The 12,954-nt window shown below is 48.4% G+C and overlaps 1 protein-coding gene across 2 annotated transcripts; it reads left to right on the top strand.

The window, feature by feature from the left end:
- The first annotated feature begins 1,241 nt into the window (after positions 1-1,241).
- LOC119393336 (estradiol 17-beta-dehydrogenase 8) lies at positions 1,242-12,788 on the top strand. Of its 2 annotated transcripts, XM_037660306.2 has the most exons (3): positions 1,242-1,533; positions 11,110-11,303; positions 11,927-12,788. In XM_037660306.2, the coding sequence occupies exons 1-3, from the start codon at positions 1,383-1,385 to the stop codon at positions 12,341-12,343; spliced, it is 762 nt and encodes a 253-aa protein (XP_037516234.1). In that variant the 5' UTR covers positions 1,242-1,382; the 3' UTR covers positions 12,344-12,788. The 2 variants fall into 2 exon arrangements, 1 of the variants encoding a protein (XP_037516234.1); XR_005183891.2 differs by lacking the exon at positions 11,110-11,303.
- The last annotated feature ends 166 nt before the right edge of the window (positions 12,789-12,954 follow it).

Here is a 12,954-nt window from a genome sequence, read left to right as displayed (position 1 = left end):
CCGGCGGCGCGCCTTTGCTTGTCTTGGCACAAAAACAAATGAAAAAAAAAAAAACCGTCGTACCCCCTTGGAAACACGCGTCAACTCATTTCCGACAAAAAGAAAATGTAACGAGATACCCGTGTCCTGCATTGTATCGCGATACAAGCGATACATCGTAAATGTATTTCACTACTGAGATACAAATACATTTTTCAAATGTATCTCGTTACAGAAATACAGATATTCAAAAGTATCTCTGAAATAATATCGCGATACTCTTGTATCGCGATACTGCCCAGCCCTGAATAAGACGAACTTCAGCAGGACGAATAGAGGACGCAATGTGTCTGGCAGGTAAGCAGGTTCGCGAACCTGCTTGTCTGTGATAGAGTAATAAGTAAACTACGCATACCTGCCGCTCACCCTCTTGCCTCTCGGACACACCGCGTTCCCTATCTGCGCAACACTGCCAAATGTGACAGACACTTTATAGATAAATAAGTGAGCTACGCATAGCCGGTTGCGGCAACGGGGTCGGCTAGGGTGAACCGCGCTTCGCATTTTATTATGTTTTACAGTATGTATTTTTTTCTGTTTCTTCATTGAAATACAGTGCCTCCTGACCCTTGAGCCAGCACACCGTACCGTCGTTCGCATCATGTAGGTGCGCCGCAGTGCCACGCCAGATAACATATTGTTTCTCATAAACGGTGTGATGAAACCTTCGTGGAAAGCATGAGTGGCGTGCAGGGGGCGTGCTGCAGGTGGTGTGATACACTTATACTGCACATATTGCGATGCACATATTACGCTATGCCACCTCTTATACCTTTATATTTCTCCTCCATAATAGCCCTTAGCAGGATAAAGCACGTGTGCCTACTACAGGTTACATTCTTGAACAAGAGGCTGCTTGTCGAACTGATTGGATTGCAATATGTGGCGACGAGGGGTTGTCTAGATATCCCGAAAAGAGCCCCCCAGAAATGATAAGCGCGCACGTGATCAATTGAACGGCGCTGTCTCCGATGTCAGGGACGCAAGTGCTATACAGCCGAGTTGCGCAAATGTTACCGCTAATGAATGTATTCCCGTCATTGCATCAGCGTTTTCTCTGTGGGAACAAAGAAAAAAAATTAACATTGCTTCATTTTCTACAGGAAGCAACTTGAACGAGTACGTAGCTCATACCACTGAGATATTTATATATATTTTTTTGCTTCATACGTACCTCAAAGGCTAAATGCCGTGTGCGTCTTTGTAGGACGGAACACACGTGCTCAGCCGCCGTACCTTTCCTCTTATTGCAGAGAAAGGTTGTCCGCGAGTATAAATACCGCGGGTCAGACTCGAGGCACATTCGCGTTTGTAGTGATTTTAACTTTTCAGTAAGCTACGCCATGTATCTCGCCGGACGGCTCGCCTTGGTCACCGGCGGAGCCAGCGGGATTGGCGAGGCTGTATGCCACACCCTGGCCGGTGAAGGCGCTACGGTCATCGTAGCCGACAAGCAGCTCGAGCCAGCGAGAAAAGTTGCCGCTTCATTGTCAGGTACGTCAGTCAATTCATGTCTTTTTGATGCAACGGCTAAGGTTATCAGTGCTTGTCTTTTTTTTTTTCATTGCGCAGGCAGTGACTTTGTTACTTTCGACCACGGTGTAAGAATATACTCAGGTGATGACACTCTTCCCCCAACGCATGGGAAACCGCAATCCACGCGCGTCCAGATAATTTTCGGGTTCTTATCAGATGACTTGGCACCGTCTTGGAGGGCGCTACGAAAAGCGGGGCAGTCGTCTCCATAGCAACGCGCATGCTGCTGATAACGTGCATTTTTCTGTGCCATTTTGCTGGATAATGTGCATCCGCCAAGCGGCGTCGAGGGGCGAAATCGAGAGAGCAACAGGAGAGGGCATGGCGAGCGCTGCGGCGATGACGCAGCACCACCGTGATTCGGCTACTCGCGGGCGCATCTCAGCCTCAAGCCATTAGATGGCGCACCGCTCAACGGACCGACGACCGAACATTTTCTGGCCGCCTAGGCGCGCGCAGTGTCAACACCTGAATATTCTTACACCGTGCTTTCGACGCTCATTAAACGAGCCGCAATCACCGCAGTGACAGTTCCGAATTCCTTCACGTGGAGTGACGACGATGACGCATGCCCTGTGTGTACGTGGTGAGATGTGAAAGAAAGATACGGCCGCAAGGATGGTCAACACTGAAGTGCCGAGAGTGCGTAAACCATTTCAAAGTAGGAGGCCAGGGGCGTAGCCAGCGAAATGCTTGGAGGCGAAATGCTCGAGGCCCGTGTGCTTAGATTGAGATGCATGTTAAACTACACCGGATGGTCAAACTTTGTTTCTTTCTTTCCCCTTCCAGGCTACGCTAGTGATGTCGGCGATCTGTTTTATATTTTCCCGGCTGGTGGACAGGGCCCGGGTTTCGCATACAAGCCATGGCTATTTGTTCTACGAAGCTACGATTGTTCTAAGAGAACGCGCACATGCTTGCAAACTAAGGCTTATCTGTGTTCTCTCGAAATATTCAGTGTAAACGCACAAAACTACTGCATGTTTCGGAGCTATAAAGCGGTGTAGGAAAATGAGTACAAAACAGAATAGAGAAAAAGGAAACGACAATTTAAAAAGGAAAACGAGACGAACCAGCGCAATTATTTTGTCCCTTGCGCAATCCACTTTCTAGTCGGGCAAAGACTCATAAAGTTGTTATCCTGTCTTATATCCTGTGTTTCAGTCCGCTCCGCAGAGCAAGAGCTTAAAGGGATATAGATTACGCAGGATTTGTATTTTACGTGCCTGCGATGGTGAATACATAGGTAGTATTGCAAGAGCACTCTTGTCTAGGCAGATAGGAGAAAAAAAAGAAAAAAAAAGAAATAATAATAATATCTGGGGTTTAACGTCCCAAAACCAGGATATGATTATGAGAGACGCCGTAGTGGAGGGCTCCTGAAATTTTGACCACCTAGTGTTCTTTAACGAGCACCTAAATCTAAGTACACGGGCCTCAAACATTTTCGCCTCCACCGAAAATGCAGCCGCCGCGGCCGGGATTCGATCTCGCGACCTTCGGGTCAGCAGCCGAGCGCCATAACCACTAGACCACCGTGGCGGGGAGAAAGAAAAAAAAAACTAAAGGCCCGTTATATTTACGTGTAACACTGTAATTGCGGCGTCCTTCTTAATATATGTCATGCGTTTCGAGAGCGTGTGCCGAGTGCCATCTTTAGCAAGCGAAGCTTGGCCTGTGCGTGCCCGAGTTTCTTTCTTTCTTTCTTTCTTTCTTTCTTTCTTTCTTTCTTTCTTTCTTTCTTTCTTTCTTTCTTTCTTTCTTTCTTTCTTTCTTTCTTTCTTTCTTTCTTTCTTTCTTTCTTTCTTTGGCATTACGCAATGCTCCTTCCTAACTTTTTCCTTCCTCGATACCGGGAATTGGACCTTCACCCACGTGCTTAGCAACGCAACACTTCGGTTGCCACATGCAGTAGCTACGGCCATGCGTGAAACAATGAAATGTAGCCATGAAAGGCAACAATGAAATGTGGCAACGTGAAGTGATAAACGGCCTCGATAAAAGGTCAGATTGCCATATCAGAAACGGCTTATTGCCGACAAAGCCCATGATCGAGAGAGTGTCAGTTATGGGAAAACGGCGCATAGAAATACGCGTGTGACCGACGCACCTTCGAGGGCCTCGTTTGTGTACACTGGCCGGCGCCGGGCTTTTCGCGAACTATACGCCGCCGCCACTGCCACGGAAATCTGCAACTCATAGAATACTCGCTCAATAAATAAGACGCTGAAATACGTGCAAGGATAGCAAAGGCTTGATTTATGAATCTCCAGCAACGTTTGGTGTCGAAGTTCGCGGATATTGCGAAATTCATTGCGTCACACCAACGTTGCCAGATCTACAGATAGTGAGTGTCAGTTACAGAAGGCGGCCTGACTTTAGGTTCCTCTGACCATGAGGAACCTTTTACCACAAAAGGCCTGTAAAGACCGTTTTCATTGTGCAGCCTCGAAGTCTAAATTAATATAATGTTGGTCACGGGCGTCTTAAAGGGACACCAAAAGCAAATAACAGTTTTCTGTCAGACTGAAAGCTAAATGCTTGAGAACCTATAAAGCATCAATATTATGAACAGAAGCGCTTTAGTAATTGATATTTCTGTAAAACTTCTTTTGGGCCTAGTTGGTTCATAATCCTAGAAGTACATTTACAGCGCAAACGTAAAGACGCACCACAAAGAAACGACACTGCCCCGACACACAGCGCTTGTGTGTGTCGTTTCTTTCTTTGTGGTGCGTCTTTACGTTTGCGCTGTAAATGTACTTCTAGGATTAGTAATTGATAAATCAAGGTAAGTGCGCCACCAGTAGGATATTCTGGAACAAGAGCCCGATGACGGCATTCAGTTAATCACTAATACTAAAAAAACTCGTGATAGAGAGAGAGAGAGAGAGAGAGAAACTTTATTTGCGTATAACGCGGAGCAAAGCAAATGGTCGGGCCCCTATTCCAGGGCTCCGCTGGCCCTTGCCATCTTCTCTGCCCGTTGGATCAGACAAAGCTGATCATCAAAGGCCGAGCTGGACAGCAGTGCCTCCCATTTTTCCTCTGTGTTATTCATGTTGTGGTGTTCTTCGTTGTGAAGTGTACACTCCCATGTAATGTGAAACAGAGTTGGTGGGGCCCCGCACCACGGACATATATCTCTGTATGCTGTGGGGTAGAATACATGTAGCCTGTGTAAGTTCGTATATGTGTTTGTCTGGAGTCTGCGTAACGCCGCAGATTCCATTGCTGTGAGGTTCTTATGCGGTGCTGGATAGAGTTTTCTATTCTCCCTGTAATACTGAAGAATTGTAGCAAAATTAGGGTCTAGGGGCGTTGGGTCCTCTATTGCAGTGTGCAAGGAAGCTCGGTGATTTGTGAAGCCTCGAGCCGCCTCATCCGCAAACTGGTTCCCGGTGACGCCCGCATGCCCTGGCGCCCAGATAATCGTTTGGGTGTATTCAATTGGAAAATCTCTAGGAGCTTTGGTTAGAATTTGGAAGGCCTTCGTACATATTCTACCCCTTTCGTAGTTCCTACATGCAGCCTTCGAATCCGTGATTATTGTCAGTGGGGCTTTTCGCTCCCTGCCCTCCTTGATTGCCAGTGCTAGCGCTATCTCCTCCGCTTCTGTAATGGAGGCTTGGGCTATGGAGGCACAACTTGTAATGTTTCCTTTTCGGTCTGTGACCACAGCCACCATATTTTTTGCATTAGTCTGATATGGTGCTGCGTCTGTAAATCTTGCCGTATTCAAATATTTTGTCTTTTTATCTATGTAAGCTGCTCTTGCTTTACGCCTTCCAGCATGTAGAATTGGATCCATGTTCTTCGGTAGGGGACATATCTTGTACCAGGCTCTGACTAAGCACGACAATTCCTTAGCTCTTCCATGTGCCTGTACTTGTCCACCGAGACCGATCCTCTGAAGAAGTTCTCTGCCGGTTGGCGTCTGTAGCAGGCGGTTAATCTGTGTGGTCACTTGCGCTTCAGCCAACTCATCAAAGGTATTGTGGAGTCCAAGCGCTAACAGCTTCGCAGTTGAAGTGCTTTGTGGTAGTCGCAGAGCCGCTTTATACGCCATCCTTATTATTTTGTCGGCTTTTTCTTTCTCCTCTTTGTTCATGTTGTGGTAGGGTAGCGAGTACGTTAGTCTGCTGATGACTAAGCTCTTTACCAAACGAAGCGCGTCTTGCTCTTTCAGTCCAGCACGATTGTTCGTTATTCGGACTATCATACGAACAATTTGTTGAGCTGTTCGTTTAATCATGTTCAGTGTGTGGAGACATCGCTGATTGGACTGTAGCCACATCCCTAGGATTCGAACGGTCGTTTTCTCTGGAATAATATTGCCTTCTAACTTGACCTCAAGGCGAAGGCTCGGGTCTGTCCTTTGTTTTTTTACTTTTGGAGAATCGAATGAGTTCCGATTTGTCTGCTGAGCACTGAAGTCCCCTTTCTCTAGTGTACTCTTCGATTGTTTTAGCTGCAAATTGGAGCCGTTCTTCTTTTTCTGCCAGGCTACCCTTGGTTGTCCATATAGTGATGTCATCCGCATAGAAGGAGTGTCGGATGTCTGGAATATCTTCGAGTTTTCTGGCTAGACCAATCATAGCTATATTGAAAAGCGTAGGCGAGATCACAGCGCCTTGAGGTGTGCCTTTGCTCGGTGGGTGGAAGACTTTAGATTCGTCTTCTCCTACTTTGATGACAGCGGTTCTTTTAGTAAGGAAGTTTTGGACGTATTGGTACGTCCTTTGACCGCAGTTCGTTTCTGCTAGCCCATCTAGTATGGCCTTATGGCTTACGTTGTCAAATGCGCCTTTTATGTCGATGGCCATGACAATGTTTTCTCCTGCTGTTGGAACATTTGTTAGTACTTCCTCCTTTAAAAGTAGAAGGATGTCCTGTGTCGAGAGGTTTGGGCGGAAACCAAACATGGTGTTTGGCAACAAGTTGTTTTGTTCAAGATGCCGTTGAAGTCTGGTATTTATTAATCTCTCAAACACCTTGCCTAAGCACGATGTAAGAGAGATCGGCCTGAGGTTTTCTATTGCCAATTTCTTTCCTGGTTTTGGTATCATGATTATCACAGCATGCTTCCATTGCTGAGGTATTGTGCCATTTACCCAGTGTTTGTTAATGAAGTTTAGAAGCGCTGTGATGGCTTCATCATTCATGTTGCGAATCATAGCATTGGTGATTTGATCCGCCCCAGGCGCTGTGTTGCGTTTCATGCTGACGATTGCCGCTCTTACCTCGGCATGCGTGAAAGGCGCATCCAGTTCTGAGTTTGGGAGCCCAGTGTATTTAGCCTGGTAAGGGGCTGTGATGGCTTGGGCTCCGAAACACTTGGTATAGATGTCTCGAAGGAGGTCGTCTCGTGTGCCTGGATATGTGTGCAATAATCTTTCTAAAGATTTTTGTCCTTCGCGTTTAGTTTTCAGTGGGTCAATCATGGCTCTGAGGATATTCCATGTCTTCGCTGTTCCTAGGGTTCCATTTAGTGAATCGCAGAATTGTTCCCAGTTGGCTGTCGCGAGTTGATTAGCATACTCTTCGGCTTGCTGCGTTATTTCTTTAATTTTCGCTTTGAGTTTCTTATTTCGTTTTTGCCTTTTCCATCTTTTAGTGAGGTTCCTTCTTGCTTCCCACAGGTGGAGGAGGTGAGCGTCTACTTCAGTGGTGTCGTCTGTTCTAGCGACAGTTTTGGTGTGCATTTGCTTTTCATTTCGGATTACTTTGCACCACTCGTCCAAGTCGTCTATGGCAGTCATGTGCCCTTTTAGTGATTTTCTATATGCATGCCAGTCTGTTATTTTAGCTGTGCCGATGTGTTTGCGGATTCGGCCCGTGCGGATTGTGGTGCTTAGTATGTAATGATCACTGCCCAGGTTTTCAATGGTGTTGCACCAGTCCACGCTGTGGCAGTTTTGTACTATGGTCAAGTCCGGACTTGTGTCCATGGATATGGTGTTCCCTGTTCGCGTTGGGATTGCAGGGTCCGTTAACAGTGTCATTCCCAGTGCCTCTATTTGTCTTGCGATATTCTGGCCTTTGGTGTCTTGGATCTTATATCCCCAGCTTGCATGCCTGGCATTAAAGTCCCCAACTATGATTAGTGGATTCCCTTTCGCCAGTTTTGCTGTCTCTTGAAAGAGCTTGTCGAACGTTGCTCTCTTTTGTCTCGGGGGACTATAGATATTAAGTACGAAGGCGCTCTTGCCATGGCTCCCTTTGTAGGCAATTTCTGTTATGAGATGCGGGATATCCGTCCCTTCTATGGGCTTATGGCGTATTGCTGTAATTGCGTTATCGACTAATGTTGCAACTTTCCATTCTGCGTCCCCGGTACTATAAGTCTCGTAGCCCCGTAATTTTGGATGTGTTCCGGCTTCCTGGACTGCTATGACAGCTGGTGGCCTTTGTTGCGACACCACCAGCTGCAACAGTTGCCCTCTTTTACGCCGGAAACCACGGCAGTTCCACTGCCATATTTCGCACTCTTCTGATTGCTGCGTTTGATATTTAGCCATTATGCGTCTCCTGGTTCATGGCCGACAAACCGGGCCTGTTGTAAACTTTCTCTGCTTTTTCTCTGATGTTGGCGCCTGTGGCGTGCTTTCGCAAGGCTTTCGTGAATTCAATGTGTTGTGCCTGGATTTTCTTGTCCAGAATCTCTAGCTTTCTATCTACCTTTATCATGACTTGCTCTATAACTGTCGGTATAACTTCCTTCAATGTTTCTTTCAGCATCGACAAGGTAATTAATGAGTCGCCTCCTGAATTCGGTTGCGTCTGCGATTTCTGGCCACTCTGGGCTGGTTTAGAGTCTTGTTGCGGTCGCTGCGTTTGTTGCTTTTTTAGTTGCCTATTTTCGCGTTCTAGGTCGCCTATCCTTACCCGCATTATCTCTAATTCGCGTTCTAAGCGCGTGAGTTGTGGTGTTTGATGTGAGTGTAGGGAGGATTTTGCCTTTGCTGCCCAGCTCACCTTGTTCTTAGCTTTCTTGTTCTGCGCCTTCTTGCCCTTGTGCTGTTGTTGCTTTGCTTGGGCCCGCTTGTGGTCACCATTCTTGGACTTGGAGTCATCTCGAGAGCCGGACCTGGATCGGGATGTAGACCGAGACTTGGATCGGGAACTGGAACGGGCCCCGCCTGGTGGTGCAGAGTCCTCGCGGTCCGTGCTCAACCAGCGTCTCTTGAGTAGGCCAGTGGTTTGTGGTGTGCTGTGCTTGTGCGACAGCGGCGGCCAGCCCCTTTGAGGGACGCGTTTGAGTTTTTTGGTGCACTCCGATGCCGCCGTGGGGTGGCCTCCACCGCACAAGGCACATTCCGGTTCGCAAGTGTGGTCTTCAGGTGGGTCTCTTAGCCGGCAGTTGCTGCACGCCTTTGTCATTGGTGTGGGGCAAACATCCGTCCTATGTCCCTGGCTCTTGCAGAGTTTACAGTACTGCCGTGTGGGTTGATAAGGCACGCACGGCATTTCTCCACCGTAATAATACACGAAGCGCGGCAGTATTGGTCCATCGAACGTGATCACTGCAGTTTGCGACTGTCCGAGCATGCGAGCTTGAACAATAGTCACTCCTTGAGTGCGCACTCGAAGATGGCTCAGGAGTTCAGCTTCTGGCGTTTCGCGTTCTAAGCCGTGTACCACTCCTTTCAAATATCCTGCAGGAGTGGATATGTAGGTGTTCACTGGGTAGTTGGTACCATTGAGCTCCAGTGTCTTGATCTTCAAAATCTTTTCCGCTACGTCTTCGTAGGGAGTGCTTGCAATGATTATGTTTGAGCCGTTGCGAAGGCGAAGCAGAAATTTGTGGCTGTTACAGGCCTCCGGGTCACCGCTTGCATGTTCTATCGCTCGCGCAACCTCGTAGGTTTTCAGTTCCTTCACAATTAACCCTGGTCTGGGCCGCATGATAATCTTCATGTCGTTTTTTCGGCAGCGGCGCCGCGCGCGTTCGTCGTCGGTCCCTTTCAGATGCTCTTCCGCGTCGCTCTTCTGCAAGCGTTCTGGCGCCGCGGCTGTTGCTCTCAGTTACGCCTCGAGCAACGCTGTCATCAAGGGCTGCGCGTTCTTGTTTTCTGACACGTTTTCGCTGTCGCAATGACATTGCAACCTGCCACTGACCATTCTTGGTTTCGTCGTCGCGTTCCTCCGCAGAGTCTTTGTCCTCGCACCCGGCGGCGCTGGTCGACTCCCCTTGTAGCACCTCGTCAGGTGAAAGGAAATCATCGTCCGCGTCCGCCGCAGAGCTCACTTGGGTTTCGATGTCGTGGTCATCCGTGTCCATAAGTGCCTTGGCTAGTTCCGGGTCGTTGTCCGTTGGGGTTCGGGCCGGTGCAGCGCTACGCGTGGGCCGAGAGCTGGCTGCCAGGGCTCCGCGTTCCGCTTCGCCGCGAGGCTTAGCGGGGCGGGTTGGCATGCTCTGGCGAAGGTCTTCGCTCCTCAGAGGAAACCGGGTTCGCTTGTCCAAAAAGTTGGTGTCAGCGTGTACCTGACGTCTTCCTGCACAATTCCCGTAGTTTCACTGGCAGTCACATGATTTTAACCGCTGCTAGGCACGATGATTGATGGAGCCGATGCGAACGCGTGTGCACTCCTCGGCGCCACCTGGCGGTCCTCCCAACTCGTGATAGAAAAGAACATTGCAGTGCGTCACAAGACGGAATAAAATGCAACTTGTGCGTTTCATGTTGATTCATGAAAGAAACAACTTCTTGACGTTACCCTTGAAAGCGGCGCAAGTTCCGTTTTCTCCGGGCTGTGCTCCTCTGCGCCGCCTGTCGGGCAGTGAGGGCATGGCGAGTGCTACGTCACAAGGCCGTTCTCGAAGGCGGGTGGTTTGAAATGCGCCAACCATATGCGGACCAATAAAACGGGATTTTCTTTCAAACTACGGGATTCCTGGGCATAAAAGAAGCACGACTAGGATTCTTGAACTCTATTTCAACAATCCACGTCGGTTTAATATTTGCCTTTAGCGTCTCTTTAAATGCAAAGGTATTAAATGCAATAATATTAGGCATGGGGACGTTAGTCAAAATATGACAACCGAACAAAGACACACTGGAAATGGACCAAATAATTCACATCAGGGTGTCCCTCTACATTTAGTGCGGCGTCCCGCATGGACGATGATTTTCATTCTCCCCTGTCTTAATGAAATTTGAGAAGTTAAGGACTGCGTAGCGTGTAACAGAACTGAAAGTAATTGGGCATTAAGAGACCGGAAGACAGCCGGGTGAGCGAGGTAGCAATATGGAGCTGGGTAGGCCACGCATAGTGCGTGGGACAGATAATCAGGGGCCGGTTAGAGTGATCGAGGGAATGGGTATAAGCGACGGGGAGCGCAGGCGAGGAAGGCAGAACGTTAGGTGGGATGATGAAATTAGAAAATTGGTAGAAATACGCGCAAGACAGTGTAAATTGGAGATCACTGGAAGAAACGTTCGTCTTGCAGTGGACATATCGATAGACTGACGATGATTATGATTACATATACGGATAGAAATTGAATATCCAGTTCCTTCTGCGACACAGGAGATGCGGCGCACCGTGCCGAGTACGTGGATGTCGGAGACTCCTCGTCCGTGGAGCAGCTGTTCGCGAAAATCAGAAGCTCGTCGGCACTTCCACTCAGCATCGTCGTCAACTGCGCTGGCATTCTTGCTCGGTCGCTTCTCGTCGACTCGACCGACGAACATTTCGACGAAATTATGAGGGTGCACCTGAAGGTAAGCTCACTGACCCCAGCATCTGCTCTCGCAACGTTAGACAGACAGACGGACGGACGGACGGACGGACGGATGGACAGACGGACTCATACAGAACACAGGCTTCATAGCCCACATTTAATACACATATGTCTTAAGGGCAAGCCTTAACGCAATAAAAAGAAAGAAATAGGCACTCACAGCGCAGCGAAGCTCTATTCCTGCTGTCTGTGTTTGATTCTCTACGTAATTTGAGTAATGCGGTACAAAACTAGTCAAATGCCCAACTTTCTTGAAGACCTAAAACGTTAACCTAACATACATAGATTGACGCCTGTAGCCATGTCTAGCGCTCATTTAATGCGCGAACATGCAGAGGGGCTAATGAAAAAAAATTTTTTTTTTCGTTTTAAGCATAGTTGGGAGTCCGCGCGTGTAGTTTGACACCTCCTATGTCAAGCCTGTCCTATATACTCGCATAGTGCAGGCACCGGCTGATGTTGCCTTACTGCTGGTGGATGCCGGCTAGTGTTAGGTATCATGATGATTGTATGTAATTAGAGGTAAGTAAAGGCAAGGCTTCTGTCATTCTCTCCTGCTTATCACCATATTGCCGCTGAATTTCTTTCCAACTTTCATTGCAGGGCACTTTCCTGGTTACCAGGGCAGCCAGTCGTGAGATGATACGTGTCGGGAAGGAGCTGCCCGAAGGAGGCGCTGCCATCGTTAACCTGGCCAGCTTGGCGGCTAAAAGCGGCTGGTTCGCCTACGGCGCCTACGCCGCGGCGAAAGCCGGCGTCGTGACCCTCACCAAGACGGCGGCACAGGAATTGGCAACGCACGGTATCCGTGTGAACGCTGTTCTGCCCGGCTGGACGGAAACAGCCATGACAGAGCCTCTAACCGAAGAAATCAAAGCGAAGGTCCTCTCAATGACAGCGCTTAAGAGGGCCGCGCAGCCCAAGGAAGTTGCTGAAGCTGTCAAGTTCCTTTGTTCTCCCGCAACAAGTTCCTACGTCACAGGAGTTGCACTAGAGATCACTGGAGGATTTAATATGTGATTTCCTGTCTTGAGAGTTGAAAGATAATAAACAATAAGGAAAAATAAACAAAAAGAAACATGGAACCTAAAATAAGCGAGAGCCAAGGGCGAAGCAATGAATGCGAGAACAAGAATTTGGAATGGTATACGAAGTAAGGCGAGCAGCTCACTCCTGTAGCATCCGACCTGGCGTGACTCAACATAACGCTGGCGTAAGGTGGCCGCTGCAGCGAGAGAAGCGACCGTCACGCTGTCTAACGATTCAACGCAAACTTAGTGGTGAGAACAGTGAGGTGAATCTTCGTACAGCTGCCATTGGGGGCCTCAACTCAGATGCCAGCGCCAAGTGCCCCTTCATTTGCGGCCCTTGTGGATGGCTGGATTCAAAGAAGGCGGCGCACACGGTGTACGTCGTCATGGCAGCAGGTACTGGAGCCGGCTGAGCATGTTCCTACAACATAAAACATTCTGATGACAACTCTTTCTCCTTTTGATTTATGCATTTACTATTGGGCCAACACGCGTGTCTGGTATGATGGTTTAAGAGCTCGTCTTCATGTAGGAGAGATAGAGAGAAGTGGAGAGCTCTCCTCACACTGGTTTTCTTTAACGTTAAAGGCGTGATATTCC

This window comes from Rhipicephalus sanguineus, chromosome 5 (genome assembly GCF_013339695.2).
Source record: "Rhipicephalus sanguineus isolate Rsan-2018 chromosome 5, BIME_Rsan_1.4, whole genome shotgun sequence".
NCBI lineage: Eukaryota > Metazoa > Arthropoda > Arachnida > Ixodida > Ixodidae > Rhipicephalus > Rhipicephalus sanguineus.
This window is presented reverse-complemented; position numbering and strand designations above follow the sequence as displayed.